The 24088-nt window shown below is 40.8% G+C and overlaps 2 protein-coding genes across 2 annotated transcripts; both read left to right on the plus strand.

Moving 5' to 3' along the window:
* The first annotated feature begins 3157 nt into the window (after window positions 1-3157).
* On the plus strand, window positions 3158-15416 carry LOC148097772 (transferrin receptor protein 1-like). The gene is made up of 18 exons (XM_087831288.1): window positions 3158-3270; window positions 7263-7312; window positions 7813-8050; window positions 8365-8551; window positions 8650-8875; window positions 8955-9077; window positions 9556-9651; window positions 9980-10119; window positions 10214-10365; window positions 10454-10573; window positions 10692-10777; window positions 11285-11348; window positions 11478-11545; window positions 11647-11711; window positions 11815-11908; window positions 12022-12243; window positions 12504-12662; window positions 12938-15416. The coding sequence occupies exons 2-18, from the start codon at window positions 7280-7282 to the stop codon at window positions 13178-13180; spliced, it is 2316 nt and encodes a 771-aa protein (XP_087687414.1). The 5' UTR covers window positions 3158-3270; window positions 7263-7279; the 3' UTR covers window positions 13181-15416.
* A 3669-nt stretch (window positions 15417-19085) lies between these two features.
* LOC118453931 (transferrin receptor protein 1-like) lies at window positions 19086-23778 on the plus strand. The gene is made up of 15 exons (XM_087831289.1): window positions 19086-19233; window positions 19332-19557; window positions 19637-19759; window positions 20238-20333; window positions 20661-20800; window positions 20895-21046; window positions 21135-21254; window positions 21373-21458; window positions 21759-21822; window positions 21952-22019; window positions 22121-22185; window positions 22290-22383; window positions 22497-22718; window positions 22979-23137; window positions 23413-23778. Exons 1-15 carry the CDS (start codon window positions 19163-19165, stop codon window positions 23653-23655), a joined length of 1929 nt encoding a protein of 642 aa, XP_087687415.1. The 5' UTR covers window positions 19086-19162; the 3' UTR covers window positions 23656-23778.
* Window positions 23779-24088: the final 310 nt, after the last annotated feature.

Below are 24088 nucleotides of genomic sequence, written 5' to 3' on the forward strand. Positions count from 1 at the left end.
AAATCGGAGTATTATGAGCTTCATAAGAAACACAGAACTGATCTCTCAGGTTGGATTTGGAGTGCATGAAAACAGGAGTGTATTTTATTCAGAGAAACAAATGTCAGCCTTGTGCAGTTACAGTAAAAGTCAGCAGAGTCTGCAGGATTCGTTCTCCGAGGAATGTCGTGTCTGCACATATTTTTATGGCAGCCAACACCTAGTTGCTGAGATCTCTCTATTAAACCTATTCAGGAGTCTTATTTGGAAATATTCTCTAACTTAGAAAAGAGTCAGGGACCCATCAAATGTCATTAGTGTCAAAAGGAAACCTCATTTGCTTCTGTTTATTCAGAAGTCAACGTTTTCATGAATAGAAAGGAAGGAAAGAGTTGCATGAGGTATTTCTTAATGATTTCAGAAAAGCGGTTGAGTCTTACAGCCTCTCTCCGTGTGCACACTGTACACGTGTGCCTTAGTAAACGTTTCGCTTTTTAAATTCCAGACATCTTGTTTTTGTCTTGTCTTTTTTTCTGAGAAAACATTTCCTCCTCTCTCATTGCACAGTTGGACTATTGTTACAGACGCCACACATTATTACCCGATGCCTCACATTGGATCAGTGTGCCAAGTAATGATTAAAAGAGACAACAAAGGTCGGCCTGAAAACAATTCTTACGACAACTTTACATTCTTGGCTTACACCAACATGGAACTACAACGACGTCTTGCTGTAATAAATGCTCTTGAACTTTCAGAACTCTAAATCCTTAAACGTGAAACTGTTTCCCATGTCCACTGTTTTGTATAGAGAGAGATATATACACAGTAGTGTGCTTCTGAGTCCTAGCATTGAATGTTCTCAAACAAGTGGACTTCCAAAGCAGGTGTGACACAAAAATGTGGGGAAATGATGGTGTGGGAACATTATTAAAGCCGGCGCTCTCGTCACTCAATGACTGCTTTCTGCAAAATACATGTAAGCGGCCTGATGTTGGGCATAAACATGCAATTACTTAAGTCAACCCAAAAGAGCAATTACAGGGACAATTTCACAATCGCGCTAAGGCTGTTTTGGTTCAATAATCAATAATTAAAAGTGATGGCAAATAAACGAGATTGCAAAACCAGCCATCAAAAAAAGTTTACAAAGACCTGTTTACAAAGATTTACTAATAATTTACCATCAGTGGCGACTGCTTCGCTGCTGCCCACCCCAATGCCCAATCCCAGAGGTTATTGATTGGTCAACCCTGTCTGAATGAACATGACAGTGAGTAGTATAATAACCAAATTATCAATGTCATCTCCTTTTTTGGCTGCTAAAGGCCAGACAGCATCAGCCTTTGCACTAAATTATTTACCAACTTTGGCTCCAGTGGAAATTTCCAAACTTTGCACTCCTAGTCTTAGTTGTAGAATACTGCTCTGTATTAATTCTGAATATAAAGCATTGTCTTTACTTCTGTGCTGTGTGGGAATGGAAAGCAGAAATGGGAAAACTTCAGACACTGACCACAGTCAATGGACCTTCACGTCTTGTCTTCTTCTAGACATTTTCACAGCTGCAGCACAAAGACTGTTATTGGACTGTGGGTGTATGACACCCCCCCCCCCCCCCCCCCCCCCAAACACACACACACAGATAAAAAAACACAAAAAAAAAACAGTCCTGACCGCTATCATGTCTGCTGTTCCTCATTTCAAGGTTTCAGTTGATGGAAGAAAAGCCACGATTTATCTGGAAAGGTCATTCAAGGTAGTCTGTGGTTTTAAACACAACCAAAATACTAAAAATACCAGAGGGAAAGAAGTACAATTATAATATTTTATTAGGACATTTTTAAAGTATATTTACTTACATAGATATAAATGGTAATTTCTAATTTTCTGGTTATAATATTTATTCTAGACTTTATAAACTATAACTTTGAAGGGTAGATATGGTACAAGGCCACAGCGCAGCACACTATGATTCTTAAAAAAAAAGCTGAAGCTATTATAAAAAAGCTTATCCAGCAGAATTCAGGATTGGATTTCAGTAAAGGTTTGCATCTTCCATAATTTGCACTTTAAACGTACAAGTAAAGATGGAGAGGCTTGGAAAAATATTATTAGTCTTCTTTGACAACTTTAATATTGTGAGTTATCAAAGTGGAGCAAATTTAACCTTTTCATACACACATACTTGGTTATGTTCATTAGCTTCTAGAAATATTTTATCAAACAAGTCTCCATCACTGACAGTGGCCTTCTTCCATCTGTATGCATTTCTGTTTTGTGTGATTTGGAACATTTTAGTTTAAGTTAAAGATTGGTTGCTTTATTATACCACATAATCCCTCATCTACAATAGGTTATTCTTTGTTAGTGCCTCCTCATACTTATAAATATATAAACACAACTGCATGATGAATACCTTCAGAACCAGCTGGTATTTGCAGAAAGAATCTGGCATTATTCATGTGCCATGCAGTGCAAATCCTCCTCTCTTTTCTTTTACCTTTCTTTTAGGAAGAAACATGCTGAATATTCCATCCTCACATTTGTGGCATTTTTGACCTTAATAAAAACAATGAAACACACATTGAATACACATTGAAATTTTAGTTAAGCTGATCCATAGATTTTATCCAAATACTTTTTGTGTAAACAAAAGCAAATTGAAGCAGAACAGCAAATTTCATGTTCTGCGAATAATCTCCTTGTCCCTCTATTTTGGTCTTGTCATTTACATATTGGGTTTTTTCCCCTTCTTTTTTTAATAGTTGATACTATTTTATGTCATTTTGTTCCTTTATAGTAAAAATATTTAATTTGGCTGCATTGATTGTTGTGACAAAGACGCTTCCAAATACCACATCCACAAATGTACATTTGTCAGAAAAAACGGTCTACTTTTTGTGAAAGAAATAGAGCAATACTTTACGATGAAGATTTCGTCACAAATTAAAGAAAAAGCGAGCTTATTGCCGTCCTGTCGTTCTTTATTGCCCCCTTTCCTTCTCTGTTTCACAACACCTACTGCCTCTTTGATGTCCATACCTTGCTTTATACTGGCTCATAGTTCGATTTCACGGTAATGAAGGCTGTAAAAAAGAAAAATGGGCGCTTTGACGTTTCCGCTGTGTTGACGTCACGCGTACGTAGATCCTGCACGGCCAATAATAAGCGGGGTAGTTGGTGAGTGCAGTGTAACTCCCGGCTGGAAGGTGGAAGAGCGCCGACCGAAGAAGGAACCGCGTGTTACACAGCAGAAGGTCACTCAGGTTGGGTTGTGCTGGAGAGAAGGTGAGCTTAAAAAAAAAGAAAAGAAAAGAAACGATAACAGTAAAAAAAAAAAAATGAAGGCCTAGCTACACTATTTCAAGTCGAGCTGGGGAAGTGTTAAAGCTTATTGTAGTTAAAATAAATAAGACTCGATGCAGATGGTACGTGGCCATCTTTCGCTTTCCTCAGAGTGCGGTGTATTAAAATGTTTATATATCTGATATTCAGTTTACTGATGTGTCAAACTTTGAGCAAGTTTGCTAGCTCCGTATCCGAGCACGTGCACGTAGGTAGCCGGTCTCTTCGTGAACGTCACCTGTCACTTTGTCTCGCGAGCTACACGCTGCAGCTTGCAGGGCGCCATAATGAAGCAGGCCGGTTGTCACGTTCAGCCAGCATTGCGGAGTATTGTTCCGGTGTAAGCTAACGCCAGGTCCTAGTAACGACCCGTTCCTGTAACGTGCGGGTAACCGGGCCAATGTCGAGCCTTCTCATTGACCTTGTCACACAAGCTACTGGCGGCTAAATATAGGATAATGCAGATGCACGTGGTTGGGCGATTTTCAGGAACTTCTCAGATAATTTAACTCTAAATAAAGGTGACAAATTGTCTCACATAAAACACGTGGAGCTGGCTCTCGCTTTGGATGAGTTCTCAGAGCAGCAGTGGGTGAACTTGACAGCCCTGTAAACTGCGAGCTGTCATTGTCTTAATGGGTGCAGTTTTAATATAATACTACAGACAGTACTCTGTAGTACTGATTGTTATACAGGCATAGAGGGCTAAATTGTGCCGAAGAGACACACGCTGCGGTATCAGAGTAGAACCCACAATAGTGAAAGCGAACAGGAAACAAAACTCTCCTGAAATCTCTGTTCAGTAAATTCAAGGGCATCCAGTGTCGCTCCTGATGCTTTGAATTCAGAATTTCCTGCTGTTTAAAAATACTTCTTAAAAAAAAAAAAGGATTTGCCTGCCCTGCTTTTCCCCCAGTGTGACTCTCACATGATTTGCTTCTCTACAATAACTCCTATACACCGCTGACCTCACATGTTGTTCTTTTCCTCTTAGGAAGCGACATTTAGCTATATTTCAATATATACAGTCTAAACTATAAAGTGCATCATTTCCTGTACATTGGTGAATGGTCAGGTAAGTTTCTCACATGCTGGTTTTATTTCAGCTAAGGTTAACTCTGTGCTTGGGTGAGGTTTCCACCTAATTGTGTGGTATTTGGATGTGTAATTAACATAGGGGGTGTAGTGCAAGTGCATTGTGGTAATTACATTATTTTATGAACTAATTGTGCTTTAAGTAATGATCCAGTACTAGATAACTGTTGGGATTTTTTTTTTTCCTTTCTTTTGGAAGCTGAAACAGACAAGTTTCATAAAGAGCCCTTGGCACACAGAAGGAGGGCTTTAATTCCCATAATGACTGTTGTTATGCTTATGTCAGATTTAAGGTGATCGTTAATCTGGTGAATGAGAGTGACTGGTTCAGTTATTGTGTAAAACATTGGTGTGGTCCAACCTTTTTGTCCTTCTCAATCACCCTCATCTTTACAACAGCTCTGTTCTTGTTGCCAGATTGTTCCTCATGATGAAGCAACAGTTAGCCCTTTTTTTTTCTTTTTTTCCAGACAAAGGGATTTGTTCAGTTCTGAACTCTGTACGAGGAAGTTTCATTTGTAGAGCCAGACTGTACTCCTCTCTGACCCTGACAGTGACATTTCAATTTTTTGCAGGACTGTGCAGTCCTTGAAGGTTGAACTTGAGGCATACTCGATAAGGAGCTGTGTCTGACAGCTTGAATGTTTTTTGGGAAGATAAACTTGTGAAAAGAGACAAAATGCTGTGCAGTATTTTGTGGAAAAACACAAAATAACTGGTGAGAGTGGCTCGCTGTTCCAGATCTTGTTTTAATAACCTTGATCATGGGCTCACAGGGGGCATATATCTCTTGTTACAGCTTGGTGTGGGGGGGGGGGGGGGGGGAGGGAGGAGGACCATGCCTGCCAGTATCCTTCTCAGAAGGGTGGGACACACACACTATCTCTTGGGCACACACACATGTTTAAAAACCTCTTCAATGGCGATGCATCTTCTGCCTTTTGGCTACAGTTGTGGTTCAGCAACTGATGTACACAAGTGGGCTTCTCCTGTGATGTAAAAACGTTTGTTTTAAGTAAAGTGCTGTTGAAATTGAACATATGAATTCTTGATTTCTATTTAATATTAATATCTATATGTTTCCAAGTCTCAAAGCGTAGCTAATCTGATTAAAGGATCGGCTTAGCTCAGAACCGGTATGCTTGGTATGTACGGCTGTAGTCACAGCTCTACCCACCTTAGAGATCAATTAGCTTTACACGGTAACTAATCCTTGCCTAGTTCTACTTTCTAAAGCTCACATCAGTCACACTTAAAGTTGTGAGCAAGAAAAATATAAGGCTGCTCATTTGTTGTCCTTTTTAGAGCTGATTTTACTGCTTTTCAATGTGGTTCTGGTTTATTACCCTGAAGGTTGTCGAGGTAGTCCTGCCAAGCCATGCTCTAAAGTTACCTCATAGTGCTGAGAATAGACAAAGTGTTTTCTGAGCAACTTTACCGAGGGCAGGTTCCAACTTGTCTGTGCTTTCATTTGCTTTGTGGAAATATTAAGCTTTCTATCTATTCTGTCTTGGAAGATTGCCATCGAAGTCTATTAAGGTCGTGTTCTTCTGCTGCCAATTAGACCGAGCCTGCCCGCCCGCCTGTTTGTGTCCCCTTGGCATTTGCCCCCACAGACCTTCCACACGCACTGTCCAGTTAGACATCTCGAGCTCCCATCTCTAGCTGCAAATCGGTCCTAAGGATAATTATAGGATTTCTCCTGATATTTGTGTGAACAGCACACATTATATTATTAAACACTTCCATACCATTTCAGAATGCATCAACCCGCGAATGCACAATTTATTTGTATGCCAACTCTCGGAGCATGTGGATTTCAAGTCGGTGTCAACAAAACAATGTTTTCAGTGTTTTTAATCAGGCCAAAGTTCAGTGACTGTGATAGTGGTTTAACCCTGTGATTCTAAACTTTTCACACAGTAAAATGATCCACTCCAGGGCTTGATGAGACAAGATTCGAGCTTGGTGTCTTTTTGTTTTTGAGGGCACAGCTATTGAAAGAGACGTTGAGCCATCAATTTTTATTTATTTTTGTTTAAATATATATTTTAAATAAGCAAATCCCACAAAGGCCTGTTCTGATACAGGAAAAATGTTAATGTTAAGTAATCAAAATGTGTGTATTCAAAATGTTTCTGTAATGTGGCCATAGCTTATCAACAAATATCCTTTGTGTGCTGATGGTTGGGAAATTTCCCCTGAAATTGTGATTGCAGTACAAATGTTGCAGCATTGTTTCACATTGTCTGCATGTGGTTCCTATGAAGAGGAACTCCACTTCTTGGATTTTAAAACGGTTCAGTTACATTTTGGTCAGTTTTTTTTTTTACCTTGTAAAGCATAGCAAGACAAAAAGCTATGCTTTTAGGTCCTTCTTTATCATGCTGCGAATTCCAGTATTTAAGATTGTATGTAGAGAACTTGTATTTCGAACCTTGTTGGCTTTGTTAAATTGACACCTTGCTTTGTTTGGCATACGATTTTGTGGGAAATCAGTGGTCTTGCATTCAGTTGGAGTTTACAGGGGTCTCAGATGGTGTTTTTTGACACTGGCCTTTTGTGCCTGGAAACGGCACTGTTTTTCTAGTTAGTAAGATAGGAAGCCCTGTGGATGTTTAGACAAGAGGTGGGGATGTATTGTTTGGACAACACACAAGTAAAACTGTAACACACTGCTCACACTGTAAGGGAACTGAAATTGAAGCACAAAAAATTCAAGGCGCACACTACGTGAAGAAGAGGTTTGGTTCATTACCCTTTATAGATTCAGTTGTGGCTGCATTCACCTACTCTGCAGTGTTTAACTTATTTTTTTTTCTTCTTCCTTATCTTTTTAGAATTCTGAGAAGCAACAATGGACCAAGCAAGGTCAACAATATCCAAGATTGTAAGTATAAGTGTAAACCCAACAATAACAGGCTTTGCTTTAAGCTTTCATCCTAAACGGGACATCATCATTTCCACACTTGAAATGATTGTTATTGCAAAAATGAGAACTTGCATGACCAGAATTAAATTTTTATTCTATTTTGGGAACAAACACAGGAAGAACTTGAGAAATACAATTGTTTCATATTCAGAAATGCATTGAAATGTTAAACTGTTGCATTGCATAATTTTTGTTTTAATTAGTGATTGGTTCCTCTTGTTTGGCTAGCCACACTGAAACTGGGAAGTCCACCAGTTAGATGTAATCTTTAGGTTTGTAAAGCACTTATTATAAATTGAGATCTAGAACTATTCTTCAGTCAAATCTCTGTTCGGTCATAAAGCAAAAACCTTTTACCTCTTGTAAGTCCAAGCAAAGATCCTGAAATCAAACCACTGCTGTTCTTTGGGAGTTACTGAAATCATTTAATCTGCTTACCCTTTTTCTGTTTGTGATAGTTTAATGGGGAGCCCCACTCCTACACACGATTCAACTTGACCCAGAATATGGAGGGTGACAACAGTCAGGTGGAGATGAAGCTGTCATCTGAAATAGATGAGGAGACTGGGGGAAATGGCGTTGGCGGCCACCTGAATCACAACTCAAATCGCACACCCTATGTGGCTCAAAAGTTTGGACGTACACCCAAGAACCTCTGCTTTATGGCAGCTACAATCTTCCTCATCTTCATCATCGGTAAGAGAGGGAGGAAGGAAGAAACTCTTTTTAATTTAGTGCACAATAACTTGAGTGGTTCTTTGGGGATCTGTCCCGTTGGATTGTGTGTTACTTGTGAAAAAGTGGAAGTTCACTGTCCGACAGCTATTTTAACATAATTTTCCCGTGTGTGGGTGGGTGTGGTGAGGGGACTTACCATGTGTCATTTTATCTGGAAAAACATGGCTTAGCTTTGACCTGTCATCTGAGTAAGACAGTTCAGGGTTTGGCTTGCACCACTTAATTCAGTTGATCTGTTCCCATCCCTTATCTGGAATCACTGCCACTTTCAGGCTATTTGATTGGCTACCTGGTCCATCGGAATAAGGATTTGGCTCCCACCTGTGCGTCCTCTGCTCTCCGCTATGAAGACGTTTCTGTCGCCCATGAGACCGGTGCTGCTCCCCTCATGGACTGGGATGATGTGAAAAAGCTTCTTGCTCAAAAACTGACTACATCCAGTATGGACACTGTCCTTGGGTGAATAGAAGCTCCATGCACTGCAGCACTGCACACATTTTGTTATGTGTATTGTATTTTTAACAGTAAGTAACCCGTTTTTGTTTTCCCTGTCACAGTCAGCTGAGCAGTAGCAACCACCGGGCTGGTTCTCCTGGTGATGAAGATCTGGGGAACAAGGTGCTCAAGAGGTTAAAGGAGTACGGCATGAAGACCTGGACTGATGAGCACTTTGTCAAGGTTCAGGACCCCCCAGCATCTGGATACAACAGAATAGTTTTCAAGAATGGATCAGAGGAACGTCCAACGGGTTTCCTGTCCTACAGCGCGAGTGGAACAGCAAGGGTAATCAGAAGGCTAAATTATAAGTAGGAAAAATGTACAGTGACACTTGCAGTGACATTTCAGTTTCTGATGGCTCCAGGGTGCAGTGCTGTATGCCCATTATGGACAGGAAGATGACCTGAAGCAGTTAAAGGACATGAACATCGACATGAATAACAGGGTGATGCTGGTCAGAGCTGGAAGGATCAGCTTTGCTGAGAAGGTGGGTGGTTTCAAAATAAGATGGAACATCATTTGAACAGGACTTTATTCCCTGGGGTACTTGTCAATATTTGTAGATGTCGTCTGTTCTTAACTTTCAGTAAAATTCCATTAGAGTTTTCCATTTTCCTGAGAATTCCAGTGTGTGTGTGTGTGATTCTGTACAGGCGAGACCTTCCAAACTATATGACCTTTTAAGATTTGCAGATTTATATTTTCATACTTTTCTCATTACCTTTCTCCTCCTTTCCTTCATCGGCCTCCTCCATCACTGCATTCTCCTTTGTCATCTCCATCTCATCCTCTTTCTCCCCAACTGAATCAGAATCATACTTTATTAATTGCAGAAGAAATTATGTAAACAAAGCCTGACGCTTCCTCTTTTTAGCATGAAACTTCGTTTTATATTATGTGATTGATTCGAATAATTTTACTGTTGGTGAACTTAGCTTCCCATTCCCTTGTTTCTCTGCTTACAGGTAGCCAATGCAGCCAAAATGAACGCCTCTGCTGTGCTGATCTACCCAGACCCTGATGATTACTCGATCAGCGAGAGCACTCCACTCTTTGGACATGTGAGTGGAGACAGTTTTTACTCTTCAGGTGTAAATCACCTGGGAAAATACTTTAGATGAGTACACTGAAGGAAAGGTGAAGACTGTTGTTTAAATATGAAATGAGAGGACAGATGTTTGACATGTTGAAAATACACATGTTGTGAAGTGCATTTAAACCTACCACTGTTCATAAGAGGAAGTAGTTGCGCTTCCTCTACCAGTGCAGTAATCTAAATGATAACCACAATAATAATGGGGTTCATGTGTTTAGTTTGATTAGAGCTACCTTTGAAAAGATGTCATGATCCACTCTAAGATCATCCTTTCATCTGTCTGATTCCCACAGGTCCACATGGGCTCTGGGGATCCCTACACCCCAGGCTTCCCCTCCTTCAACCACACCCAGTTTCCACCTGTGCAGTCTTCAGGCCTGCCAAATATTTTGGCTCAGACTATCACAACAGGCATGGGAATGAGCATTCTGAGGTAAGACTCATAAACATCATACATCAGAAAGATGGTTGAAGCTTGTAATAAACAGGGCATCAATAAAGGGTTGATGTTTGTCTGCATCCCGCAGGCAGCTCGGGGGTAGAACTCAGCCAAATGGTTGGGGGAGCATCAATAGACTCGGAGATGAGAGCGATGTTATTACTGTGGAAGTCAACAATGTCCTTACTGAGAAAAGGATAAATAATGTCTTTGGGGTCATCAAAGGCTTTGTGGATGCAGGTACAGCAAAGATGAGTAATGAGAGAGATCCTGTGATCAGGAAATATGGAAACGATGTGAGTGATGAATGTCCTGTGACCGTCTGCAGATCGATACGTGGTCATTGGGGCCCAGAGGGATGCGTGGGGCCCGGGCTTTGCAGCATCAACCGTGGGCACCAGCGTCCTCGTTGAGCTGGCGCGTTCCATCTCTGACATGGTGGAGAACGGTGAGCACCTGTCGGCAGCTGATGTTTGGTTTTTAATTTCCAAATAACGTCAGATACTGAGCAGCTAAAGAACGTGCTGGCTTCATGAGTTTGATTAATTGTGTTTCCACTTTGATAGGTGGATTCAAACCGAGGAGGAGTATTGTGTTTGCGAGCTGGAGTGCGGGAGAGTATGGGAGTGTTGGCGCCACCGAGTGGTTGGAGGTAAGAAGTGCATGGCAAAGGTTTAGATTAGCTTCTTGATGCATTCTCAATCATCCAGGAAAATAAATCTCCAAAAGTTGATTCTGTTCATCTGGACGTAGCGTATTCTAGGAGTCTGCGAGACTGAAGAAGTCACTTGGATGAGTGACGAAACGTTTCTCCCAGAATACGCTACGTCCAGATGAACAGAATCAACTTTTGGAGGTTTAGATTAGCTGCATTTTTCTTTTACTCAACAAAAATAAATCTTCCCATTTAACTTTTTTGAGATTTCATCCGTCTTTGGTGCTAAAAGAGACCCCCAAATGCATGAGATATTGATGGAAAGCCCAGGATGTTTTCTACTTCGTACATCAGGATTTTTTTTAGGATAGCTCAAATAAGTCAAAAGATGTAGACCAAAAACAAATGCCCATTAAAGAAGACGTAAATGAATAGACTTATTCTGAGGAGGGTAATTATTAGTGATTGTGTCTCATTCATATATTGGATATTTCTTTGTTCCAGGGTTATCTGTCCTCTCTGAGCATGAAAGCGTTCACCTACATCAACCTGGACGGCATTGTGACAGGTATTTGCTGCCATGGATGCAGACGTCTTGCACCCATGAAGCTGTTTAATGTCAAACTTTTACATACACATGCAAAAAGCATCACTTATGTTTCAGGATAACTAAATATTAGTGGTCTTGTTATTCTAGGTCAGAATGGGTTTAAAGTAGCAGCCAGCCCGTTGCTGCACAGCCTGGTCCAAAACGCTCTGAAAGAGGTAACTCCACAGCTGATCTCTTCTGCAGAAATAATTCTGTTGGTCAGTTTTATTTGTAAAATAAAACAAAGGTTTAATCAAAGCATTTGTTTTCTTCTTAGGTGAACTATGACAAGGACAAGTCTCTTCTTTCTCAGTTTGGAAAGAACAGCTGGGAGTCTGTTATGTGAGTCCGTCTAATTAAAGATAACGAAGTATAGCCAGTGATGATTATCACAGCCTTTGTTTGCTGTCATTCTCACTCTTCTTTTTTGCGTTTGATTTTGAAGTCTGGAGCCTCTGAGGATGGACAGTGCTGCGTATCCTTTCCTCGCCTTCTCTGGCATTCCCTCAGTCGCTTTCAGATTTCACTCTGGAAGTTCAGTAAGTGAATTATTCTGTACTACAAGTTCTTAAATAGTTTCTGAACTCTTTTAACTAATGCCAACTTTGTAGATCTGAGAGTAATTCTTAAAACATCCCGTGTGCCTCCTCAGGACTACCCGTACTTTGGCACAATCCTGGACACCCAACAAAACCTGAACTCTGTCACAGCCAGCCAGGTTCCTCAGCTGGCTGTGAGAGCGGGCCAGTTTGCAGGTCACATAGCGCTGAGGCTGGTCCATGACCACCTGCTGCAGATGGACCTGAAGAAGTACAACCAGCTCATACGCAGCCACGTGGGTCAGATTAATGGGAAGGTCAAGGCTGTTCAGAGGGTGAGTGCTCACCAGTGTCCTTGTAAGTCAAGATAGTATTTACCTTGTTGAGCGCAGGGCTGCAGAAATCAGGAACAACTTGACTGTTGTCGTGTTTTTCATCAATCAACTTAAAAATGATCAGTTTTGAATCAGTTTTTGTTTTGCCTGGTTACTCCTCTCATCATAGAAGACAAAACTGTGGTCAGGTCTTGGATGTCCAGCTTGCTAACTTGAGTTTGAGGGAGAAAAGTCATCCCTGCATGTTTGTGTGCTTGCAGATGCAGCCCCAGCTGTTGCCCAAAGCTCTGACAGTGCGGTGGTTGATCATGGCCTCTGGCTCCTACGGCCGTGCCTCTAACGCGCTGGCAGCCGACATCCAGAACAGCGACCTGGAGGACATCGAGATGTGCCGCGTGATCAATGACCGCATCATGACGGTAAGGGGAAAAAACTCAGTCTATCAAGTTTAGTTGATTTCACAAGCTGCCACCTCTGCTTTTGATTAGCTGAAATTACAACTTTAGTGTTGGTTTAGCTACCTTTGGATCGTATATTAAATGGGATACATCACATTTTAATCGCAGTCAAGTGTAATAGATGATAGTTTTCAGTTGCTGCTTTCTGCTTTTCAAAGGACGGGGCTGTCCAATAAATTTGTTGATAATGTTGGTTTTTATCCAGCTCGTTCATGATGTCCGTCTTCTTGCTATAGGTGGAAAGGAACTTCCTGTCACCCTACGTTTCTCCCAGAGACAGCCCCTTCCGTCACATCCTGCTGGGCTCTGGTCTCCACACCCTCAAAGCTCTGACCAACCACCTCGACTCTTTGACGACTGCCGACCCCGACGCAGACGCCGAGCTGTTCCGCAACCAGTTTGCCCAGGCGACCTGGACCATTCAGACCTGTGCCAACTCCCTAGCAGGGGACATCTGGTCTCTGGATAATGAAATCTAGAAAAGTCCTTTTCCCTCCCTTGTTCATGGTTTGGCCCTCTTATTACAACTGGCAGTGCTGTTGTGATTAATCACCACATTTTCAGCGGATATCTACAAAGTCATCATATCGTTTCCACGATGTTCATTTTCCTTTTATCTAAAATTCTCTTAAAGCCAAACATGTTGCAAAGTGGTTTGTAAGCCTTCTGCCTTAAAAGGACTTAACCCTCTAAGAATCTTGAATTTGAACATGTGGTATTTAGTTATCACAGTCTTAAATCCCATGGTGCTAGTAATGTCAACAAATGTTATGTGGAAGTACTACTTTAAATTGGTGTTACCTCTGAATGAGTTGGAGTTGGATTTTTTTTCTTTAATTCCAGGACAGTATCAGGTCAGAATCACAGTAAAGACTGTGTTTGCCAGCTCAGATCTTTAGACCGCAGTATGATAACAATAAGCTAATGACTTTGTATTTGTTTACCACGAGGCTGCTGGTATTTCTGCTACTGCTGCTGCGGCTTGGTGTTCAAACCTGAGCTGGTTTCTATTGGTAGCTAAAATAACCCAAATTGTGCTGATTCTGCTACACAACTCAGTCAGAAAATAGATTCAGGCATTCAGCTGCTGAAAGAAGTGCAGATTGATTTACAGCATGCAGCAGCAACAGTGCACACAGATTTGGAATAATCGTCTACTTTAAATGGGGGAAAAAGTCCTAATTATATGCAAGAATTAAAAAAAAAAAAAAAAAAAAAAAAAAAAGTGATCTGAATCAAATACGAAAAACACTTTTTTGGCTTTGGAGCTAATCTGTGCAGACCTGTCAAAGCAGGGGAAAAGGTCCTCAACCATGTGGCACTGAAACAGAAACCGTATGTTTATTTATTGTGTTATTTATTTATCAGTGGCAGGGTTCACTATAAATAGTTTTTATTCACGTTTTATATAAAAAAGTATAATTATCGGGGGCAGTGTCTTCCATAATTATGACAGTTATACTGTCGAAATGACAAAAGCAGCATCTGCTAAAAGAAGTGTACATGTGCACCGACAGCTGGTACACAACAGTTTTTCTTTCCCCTCAACTGACACTGAACTGGTCTCTGAGCAATGCCAGCTCACACATCACACCTGACAATATTTACCCGTACCTGTCCTTTGGTGCATGTACACTTCTCATCTTGATGGCATTATCGGGAGCAGTGATTTCCATAATGTGAAAAACAGAAGGTAGTTTTTGCCTACCAGTGTGTGCCGTATCGGAGGCAGTGCCCTCCATATTTCACTGTAGGGGTGGATGTTTTTTATTATCGGGGACAGTGTTTCCCATAATGTGTATATACAGTACAAAGCTACACATCGCACACGTTTGCATCTTTGCAATCCCATCTGGCGTTCCATGCTAACTTCTTCAGCGTTCCTCTCTAGACAGGCAGGTTAGCACCCCGAGCACCTGATCACAGATCAGTGTCTGTGTCATTAGCGAGGCCAAGCAACTGATGTGCTTGTTTTTAGCGAGACAGTCTGTTTTGAAGCGAACGCTGGTCTGCTCTGGTCTTTTCTTTGCATATGGAAGGTGTCTTTGCTTTAAGGAAAGCACAAATGCGTAATGTGGTTACAACAGCGTGGTCCAGTATCTCCATAATCAGCCCCACTCTGTGTTATGGAGTTAGTCTAATGAATTAAAGTTCATTGTACCGTCTCTTTTGATGAATTCACTGAGATTTATTTGTGCCTCTTCTTTTGTTTCTGAGCTGACGAATACTTGGATTGTTTAGTTTTCATGTATCAGGGTTCAGTTTATTTTTTTCCTGTTTCTCTAAGAATCAAACTGGTGTTAAAACAAAGTTGCTAGACAGAAAACAAAGGGATGTGAGTCCATTTCAAATGACTGAAAGCAGGATTCTGTCCAAAACCCATCTGACTGATTGTAGTTCATCAAATTTGTTAACCTGATGCATTAACCATTCGTCATTTGAGTGATTTTTACCTTAATCCTGTTGGTTTATAATGAGGCAGGCTCTGGAAATTGCAACTCCATTTGCAGCACTGGCTTGTAAGAATTAGCAGATGAGTTTTGGATCAAAGGGTGAAAATGTAACCCTTGTTAAAGAATGTTTGAAAATGGTCGATTATTATTGTGCGTGGTTTTCTTTTCTTTGTTCTTTTTCCTTTCTCTCAAACTGTGCACACATTTGCTTTGCTTTATTTCAATTGTTTTGTTTCATTGCTGCAATAAACAATCACAGCTATTGGAGTCTTAGTTTCATTATTCATTCTCAATAACATGGACACTTTGTGTCTTGTTTGTTAGGCTACTAATAAAAATTGGCACTGTATTGTACATTAGCTTATTGCTTTAGTTCTTAAAACAAAACTACCAATGACCTTTTTCATTATTCGGTGCCTTGCTTAATGGTGCTGGTGATCATGGTTCTCGTGGTCATCTGGCGTCCTCTTCAGTCTCTAACTCCCCCAATGAGGGTTTCTCTCGTCTCATCAGCAGAGGTGGGTAGTAACCAATTACATTTACTTTTTGGAAAAAATTAACTTTTCGGAGTAGTTTTACTTGAGTAATATTATGAAGTATCACTACTCTTACTGGAGAAACAATTCTGGCCATTCTACTCAGTGTGAACAACTTCAGTAAAGGAATAATAAACACGTTTTAACCAAAAATGCATGAGACACAGACACAAACCTACAGTTTATGTTGAAATGAGACTTCTTGTTTGTACATAAGGTTTGTTGTTTTAATATTATTCTATCTGCTGAGCCTGTTGTGCCATTTGTAGAGGCAAAGCAACACCATATATTTATATTACCTTCTGTAAATATTAGTTTAATGATTTGGAAAAGTTTCTTCTTAGATTTATTGTTTTGTAATCATGTTATTTATATATATTTCTTTTTCTGTCTTTAGTGCAAATTTTGGTATTTTAAATGTTGTTCTTGTCTGATTATCTCATTTTTTTAACATTAAATCAGATGTTATGATCAGTTACTCAATACTCAAGTAGCCTTTTTTAATAAATACCTTTTTACTCTTACATGAGTAATTTCTTGGATGGCTACTTTTTACTTTTACTTGAGTAAAACTATGTTAAGGTAGTGCTACTTTTACTTGAGTACAATTTTTGGCTGCTCTACCCACCTCTGATTATCAGCAGAGGCTCTACTTTTGGTTCTCTATGATGTCACTGAGAGCAGCAGCTTAGCTACACAGCAGCCCCACCACCTGCTGTTAAACCTTTTTGTCTGTAAGCAGCAGCCAATCAGTTGGTCTAAAGCCTGCCTGTGCATTGTGCTGACCCCAGGCCATGTGCGACACTTTGGTTGTTCCTTACCCTTTTATTAAAGAAGTGTACCAACTCACTGTTTTTTTTGTAAAATTCTTTTTTCCATTTTATTTTTGTTTATTTACTTTTTTTAAGGGAAATTCCAGCAAAATTTTGTAGCTTTGTTTTTTAAGGCAACTGCTTTTGGTGATTGACCTACCTACTTGTGTGTCAGCCAATACACAACTTGTATGAAAAACAACAGAGATGAAGAAAGCAGAGTTTGAACAAAAAACAGACTTTATGCATTAATTTACTCAAGTTTATGTCTCGGGATAGAGCTGGATAAAATGACCTGCAGCCCATTCTCTGATAAGGAGTTTATCCGTTTGTTGGCCTCAAATGTCCTGAGAAAAAAATAAGCATTTGAGAATGTACCCAGTACCATTGAAGACGGTTAGGGCTGAAGAATTTTTTTTTTCTTTTCACAATTCTGAAAACAAAAAGTCTGAATTCTCACACTAAAAACAATTCTGACATTTCTTGGCATTTCTGAGGTTTTTCAGAATTCACTGAGAAAAAAAGTGAGTGGCCCTAATCCTTGACCTTTCCAGGGTGTAACCTGCCTCTCACCCCACGACAGCAGTGATAGGCTCCAGCCCCCTGCAACCCTGAATTGGATAAGTAGAAGAAAATAGTCCGTCTTTTAAAATGCATGTACAGCCATTACAAGCATACAGACTAATTTCACTTTAGGTCAAGTTTACACCATTACAGTGTTACCCAGTCAGTATCACATCACTTTGTTGTTGAATTTCAAATTAAAAGTCTGCTGAAATGTCACAAGTGCAGTTTTTTCCTTCACATTCAGAATGCCATTATAAGGAAACCTCGTGTTTCCACGGACTCATTTCACTTTAGATCAACAGCACACACTGTCAATCTGGTTTTTAATTTTACTTTAAGTGAAAAGTATACACCTTCACAGTGTTACTCAATTAATATCAGATTATTTCAAAAATAATAGCAGTTTGAAATCTGACTTTTTTTTGTTTTACCTGAAATTCTGAATGCCATTATATGGAAATTTAATCCCTGCACAGCAGTTATCTGATTTATATTTCTTACTTTGTTACGCTCTCGCTAGATCCTTATTCTACATGGAAACGACACCAACATCCTTCCCTCTATGGTTCACCTTTTGCAGTCATACCGCAAATCATTGTGAGCAGGGAGACAATGTCAGGGTTTCAGTTAAGTTCACTGAGACAAAGTCTACAAATGAACAAAAACACTTTACTGGTAGTTCTGTTGTTTGCTGGGTAATTTCCCCTGAATGTGTATTTTAGCCCGTCTTGTTGAGATTCCTGGCCAATTCTAGTCACACGCAGTGTCTGATAACTACTAATCTACTGTAAAACTTGACTAAGGAGATTAAAAACCTGAAAGGCAAGTTTCATTTCGGTAAAAACTGAAATGGAGCTTTTTGCAATTCTGGAGAACAGAAAGAGAAAAAAGGTCCTTCCCTGCCCACCACCTCCTCTTTTAATATACAACAAAACCAGGAAGTAGATCCCCCACTTTCTTTTTGTTTGCCCCCAAAGACGGTGACCATCCACCTTTTTTAGGCTCTCGGGAATCTCAAATAGTAAGTTCAGTTTATTAACTCTTGAGGAGACTGTTTGACAAATTGTTGATATGATGCTGTTTTATATCAAATTGAATTGAATTGAATTATCTTTCTGCTTTATTTTCACTATTCAAGCAAATATTTTTTTGCTGTTTTTCTCATACATCATCATCTATGATGTGCTTTGAGCACACAGGGAATATATGCAGGTTAAGAAAGAAGTTACCTCAAGAAAAGGACTGAGAAGGTGAACGTAGGGCTAGAAAGAGTAGATTGTGAAAGTGAAAGGAGACAGCTTTCCTGTGTTCATAGTTTTTGACAGCTTGTCATCTGATTTTAAAACAGCACCTGCAATTGGCACATTTAAATGATGAGTTATTTGTTAGAGGCATGTTTATGAAGAAGGAAAATTACATTTTTCACAGCGTGGGAAATCATAAGCTGGTCTTATGACTTATGACTAAACTGGTAGAGCTGTTAGATACGGTTTACAAACCCTTTATTTCAAATATGCCTGACAGAAAAGAAAAGATTGTGAGCCGGGTCCTGATGTCATGGGTCCCATCAACAAACCATTCATGTCGTTTGGAAAATACAGAAGTGATATATTCTGATTACCATGATTTTTTGTTTTTGTCAGTTTAACTGTGAACCACACTTCTACACATGATTCGACCTGCCCAGAATATGGAAGATGACACCAGGCATGTGGAGATTATAGAGTCATCTGGCATAAATGAGCCATTTGAGGTTGAAGATCACCTCAATCACAAGTCAAGCCGCAAACAATACGTCCCTCAAAAATGTGGATGTACACCCAAGGTCCTCTGCTTCATAGCAGCTGCTATCATCCTCGTCTTCACCTTCGGTAAGAAAGCAAGTTAAAAGAGGAAGCTGTGGTTTTGTAGTCAGTTGAGTCACTTAATTCAGTTGATCTGTTCCCATCCCTTATCTGGAATCACTGCCACTTTCAGGCTATTTGATTGGCTACCTGGTCCATCGGAATAAGGATTTGGCTCCCACCTGTGCATCCTCTCCTCTCATTTATGAAGACGTTTCTGTCGCCCATGAGACCGGTGCTGCTCCCCTCATGGACTGGGATGATGTGAAAAAGCTTCTTGCTCAAAAACTGACTACATCCAGTATGGACGCTGTCCTTGGGTGAATAGAAGCTCCATGCACTGCAGCACTGCACACATTTTGTTATGTGTATTGTATTTTTAACAGTAAGTAACCCGTTTTTGTTTTCCCTGTCACAGTCAGCTGAGCAGTAGGGACCACCGGGCTGGTTCTCCTGGTGATGAAGATCTGGGGAACGAGGTGATAAAGAAGTTAAAGGAGTACGGCATGAAGACCTGGACTGATGAGCACTTTGTCAAGGTTCAGGACTCCCCAGCATCTGGATACAACAGAATAGTTTTCAAGAATGGACCAGAGGAACGTCCAACGGGTTTCCTGTCCTACAGCGCGAGTGGAACAGCAAGGGTAATCAGAAGGCTAAATTATAAGTAGGGAAAATGTACAGTGACACTTGCAGTGACATTTCTGTTTCTGATGGCTCCAGGGTGCAGTGCTGTATGCCCATTATGGACAGGAAGATGACCTGAAGCAGTTAAAGGACATGAACATCGACATGAATAACAGGGTGATGCTGGTCAGAGCTGGAAGGATCAGCTTTGCTGAGAAGGTGGGTGGTTTCAAAATAAGATGGAAATTCATTTGAACAGGACTTTATTCCCTGCGGTACTTGTCAATATTTGTAGATGTCGTCTGTTCTTAGTCTTCAGTAAAATTCCATTAGAGTTTTCCATTTTCCTGAGAATTCCAGTGTGTGTGTGTGTGATTCTGTACAGGCGAGACCTTCCAAACTATATGACCTTTTAAGATTTGCAGATTTATATTTTCATACTTTTCTCATTACCTTTCTCCTCCTTTCCTTCATCGGCCTCCTCCATCACTGCATTCTCCTTTGTCATCTCCATCTCATTCTCTTTCTCCCCAACTGAATCAGAATCATACTTTATTAATTGCAGAAGAAATTATGTAAACAAAGCCTGACGCTTCCTCTTTTTAGCATGAAACTTCGTTTTATATTATGTGATTGATTCGAATAATTTTACTGTTGGTGAACTTAGCTTCCCATTCCCTTGTTTCTCTGCTTACAGGTAGCCAATGCAGCCAAAATGAACGCCTCTGCTGTGCTGATCTACCCAGACCCTGATGATTACTCGATCAAGGAGAGCACTCCACTCTTTGGACATGTGAGTGGAGACAGTTTTTACTCCTCAGGTGTAAATCACCTGGGAAAATACTCAGATGAGTACACTGAAGGAAAGGTGAAGACTGTTGTTTAAATATGAAATGAGAGGACAGATGTTTGACATGTTGACAATACACATGTTGTGAAGTGCATTTAAACCTAGCACTGTTCATAAGAGGAAGTAGTTGCGCTTCCTCTACCAGTGCAGTAATCTAAATGATAACCACAATAATAATGGGGTTCATGTGTTTAGTTTGATTAGAGCTACCTTTGAAAAGATGTCATGATCCACTCTAAGATCATCCTTTCATCTGTCTGATTCCCACAGGTCCACATGGGCTCTGGGGATCCCTACACCCCAGGCTTCCCCTCCTTCAACCACACCCAGTTTCCACCTGTACAGTCTTCAGGCCTGCCAAATATTTTGGCTCAGACTATCACAACAGGCATGGGAACCAAAATTCTGAGGTTAGACTCACAAACGTCATACATCAGAAAGATGGTTGAAGCTTGTAATAAACAGGGCATCAATAAAGGGTTGATGTTTGTCTGCATCCCACAGGCAGCTCGGGGGTAGAACTCAGCCAAATGGTTGGGGGAGCATCAATAGACTCGGAGATGAGAGCGATGTTATTACTGTGGAAGTCAACAATGTCCTTACTGAGAAAAGGATAAATAATGTCTTTGGGGTCATCAAAGGTTTTGTGGATGCAGGTACAGCAAAGATGAATAATGAGAGAGATCCTGTGATCAGGAAATATGGAAACGATGTGAGTGATGAATGTCCTGTGACCGTCTGCAGATCGATACGTGATCATTGGGGCCCAGAGGGATGCGTGGGGCCCGGGCTTTGCAGCATCAACCGTGGGCACCAGCGTCCTCGTTGAGCTGGCACGTTCCATCTCTGACATGGTGGAGAACGGTGAGCACCTGTTGGCAGCTGATGTTTGGTTTTTAATTTCCAAATAACGTCAGATACTGAGCAGCTAAAGAACGTGCTGGCTTCATGAGTTTGATTAATTGTGTTTCCACTTTGATAGGTGGATTCAAACCGAGGAGGAGTATTGTGTTTGCGAGCTGGAGTGCGGGAGAGTATGGGAGTGTTGGCGCCACCGAGTGGTTGGAGGTAAGAAGTGCATGGCAAAGGTTTAGATTAGCTGCAATTTTCTTTTACTCAGTAAAAACCTTGTGAAACCTAAGACGCCGAGTTCTCATTGAACTTTTTTGTGATTTCCTTCGTCTTTGGTGCTAAAAGAGACCCCCAAATGCATGAGATATTGATGGAAAGCCCAGGATGTTTTCTACTTCGTACATCAGGATTTTTTTTAGGATAGCTCAAATAAGTCAAAAGATGTAGACTTTTTCTGAGGAGGATAATTATTAGTGATTGTGTCTCATTCATATATTGGATATTTCTTTGCTCCAGGGTTATCTGTCCTCTCTGAGCATGAAAGCATTCACCTACATCAACCTGGACGGCATTGTGACAGGTATTTGCTGCCATGGATGCAGACGTCTTGTACCCATGAAGCTATTTAATGTCAAACTTTTACATACACATGCAAAAAGCATCACTTATGTTTCAGGATAACTAAATATTAGTGGTCTTGTTATTCTAGGTCAGAATGGGTTTAAAGTAGCAGCCAGCCCGTTGCTGCACAGCCTGGTCCAAAACGCTCTGAAAGAGGTAACTCCACAACTGATCTCTTCTGCAGAAATTATTCTGTTGATCAGTTTTATTTGTAAAATAAAACAAAGGTTTAATCAAAGTATTTGTTTTCTTCTTAGGTGAACTATGACAAGGACAAGTCTCTTTTTTCTCAGTTTGGAAAGAACAACTGGGAGTCTGTTATGTGAGTCCGTCTAATTAAAGATAACGAAGTATAGCCAGTGATGATTATCACAGCCTTTGTTTGCTGTCATTCTCACTCTTCTTTTTTTGTGTTTGATTTTGAAGTCTGGAGCCTCTGAGGATGGACAGTGCTGCGTATCCTTTCCTCGCCTTCTCCGGCATTCCCTCAGTTGCTTTCAGATTCCACTCTGGAAGTTCAGTAAGTGAATTCTTCTGTACTACAAGTTCTTAAATAGTTTCTGAACTCTTTTAACTAATGCCAACTTTGTAGATCTGAGAGTAATTCTTAAAACATCCTGTGTGCCTCCTCAGGACTACCCGTACTTTGGCACAACCCTGGACACCCGACAAAACCTGAACTCTGTCACAGCCAGCCAGGTTCCTCAGCTGGCTGTGAGAGCGGGCCAGTTTGCAGGTCACATAGCGCTGAGGCTGGTCCATGACCACCTGCTGCAGATGGACCTGAAGAAGTACAACCTGCTCATACGCAGCCATGTGGGTCAGATTAATGGGAAGGTCAAGGCTGTTCAGAGGGTGAGTGCTCACCAGTGTCTTTGTAAATCAAGATAGTATTTACCTTGTTGAGAGCAGGGCTGCAGAAATCAGGAGCAACTTGACTGTTGTCGTGTTTTTCATCAATCAACTTAAAAATGATCAGTTTTGAATCCGTTTTTGTTTTGCCTGGTTACTCCTCTCATCATAGAAGACAAAACTGTGGTCAGGTCTTGAATGTCCAGCTTACTAACTTGAGTTTGAGGGAGAAAAGTCATCCCTGCATGTTTGTGTGCTTGCAGATGCAGCCCCAGCTGTTGCCCAAAGCTCTGACAGTGCGGTGGTTGATCATGGCCTTTGGCTCCTTCAGCCGTGCCTCTAGCGCGCTGGCAGCCGACATCCAGAACAGCGACCTGGAGGACATCGAGATGTGCCGCGTGATCAATGACCGCATCATGACGGTAAGGGGAAAAAACTCAGCCTATCAAGTTTAGTTGATTTCACAAGCTGCCACCTCTGCTTTTGATTAGCTGAAATTACAACTTTAGTGTTGGTTTAGCTACCTTTGGATCGTATATTAAATGGGATACATCACATTTTAATCGCAGTCAAGTGTAATAGATGATAGTTTTCAGTTGCTGCTTTCTGCTTTTCAAAGGACGGGGCTGTCCAATAAATTTTTTGATAATGTTGGTTTTTATCCAGCTTGTTCATGATGTCCGTCTTCTTGCTATAGGTGGAAAGGAACTTCCTGTCACCCTACGTTTCTCCCAGAGACAGCCCCTTCCGTCACATCCTGCTGGGCTCCGGTCCCCACACCCTCAAAGCTCTGACCAACCACCTCGACTCTTTGACGACTGCCGACCCCGACGCAGACGCCGAGCTGTTCCGCAACCAGTTTGCCCAGGCGACCTGGACCATTCAGACCTGTGCCAACTCCCTAGCAGGGGACATCTGGTCTCTGGATAATGAAATCTAGAAAAGTCCTTTTCCCTCCCTTGTTCATGGTTTGGCCCTCTTATTACAACTGGCAGTGCTGTTGTGATTAATCACCACATTTTCAGTGGATATCTACTAAGTCATCATATTGTTTCCACGATGTTCATTTGTTAAAAGCGTTGTATGATGACAATAAGTCAATGACTTTCTATAGTTTACCATGAGGAAAACTGTTTTTTTTTCCTACTATTGCTGCTGCGGTGTTCAAACCTGAGCTTTTTTTTTTTATCACTAGCTAAAATATCTCATACTGTGATAAATACAGAAATTTCCGATTGATTTTTACAGAAGCACCAGTGTATAAGGTTTGGAATAATCATCTGCATTAAACAAACAAACAAAAAAACAAAAAACAACAACAAAAAACAATGCAAAGCCCTGATTATATGCATGAATTTAATAAAGTGATCTGA

The sequence above is a fragment of the Neolamprologus brichardi genome, chromosome 18 (genome assembly GCF_056152115.1).
Source record: "Neolamprologus brichardi isolate AB-2024 chromosome 18, ASM5615211v1, whole genome shotgun sequence".
Lineage (NCBI taxonomy): Eukaryota > Metazoa > Chordata > Actinopteri > Cichliformes > Cichlidae > Neolamprologus > Neolamprologus brichardi.

Bases quoted from the DNA above. Each gene is read 5' to 3' on its own strand.
- LOC148097772 (XM_087831288.1), top strand. From the start codon at position 7,280: ATGGACCAAGCAAGGTCAACAATATCCAAGATT. The intron at 8,876-8,954 runs GTAATCAGAAGG...TGATGGCTCCAG, and splicing joins GCGCGAGTGGAACAGCAAGG to GGTGCAGTGCTGTATGCCCA. The intron at 12,663-12,937 runs GTAAGGGGAAAA...TTCTTGCTATAG, and splicing joins TCAATGACCGCATCATGACG to GTGGAAAGGAACTTCCTGTC.
- LOC118453931 (XM_087831289.1), top strand. From the start codon at position 19,163: ATGGACTGGGATGATGTGAAAAAGCTTCTTGCTCAAAAACTGACTACA. The intron at 22,186-22,289 runs GTGAGTCCGTCT...TTGATTTTGAAG, and splicing joins AACAACTGGGAGTCTGTTAT to TCTGGAGCCTCTGAGGATGG. The intron at 23,138-23,412 runs GTAAGGGGAAAA...TTCTTGCTATAG, and splicing joins TCAATGACCGCATCATGACG to GTGGAAAGGAACTTCCTGTC.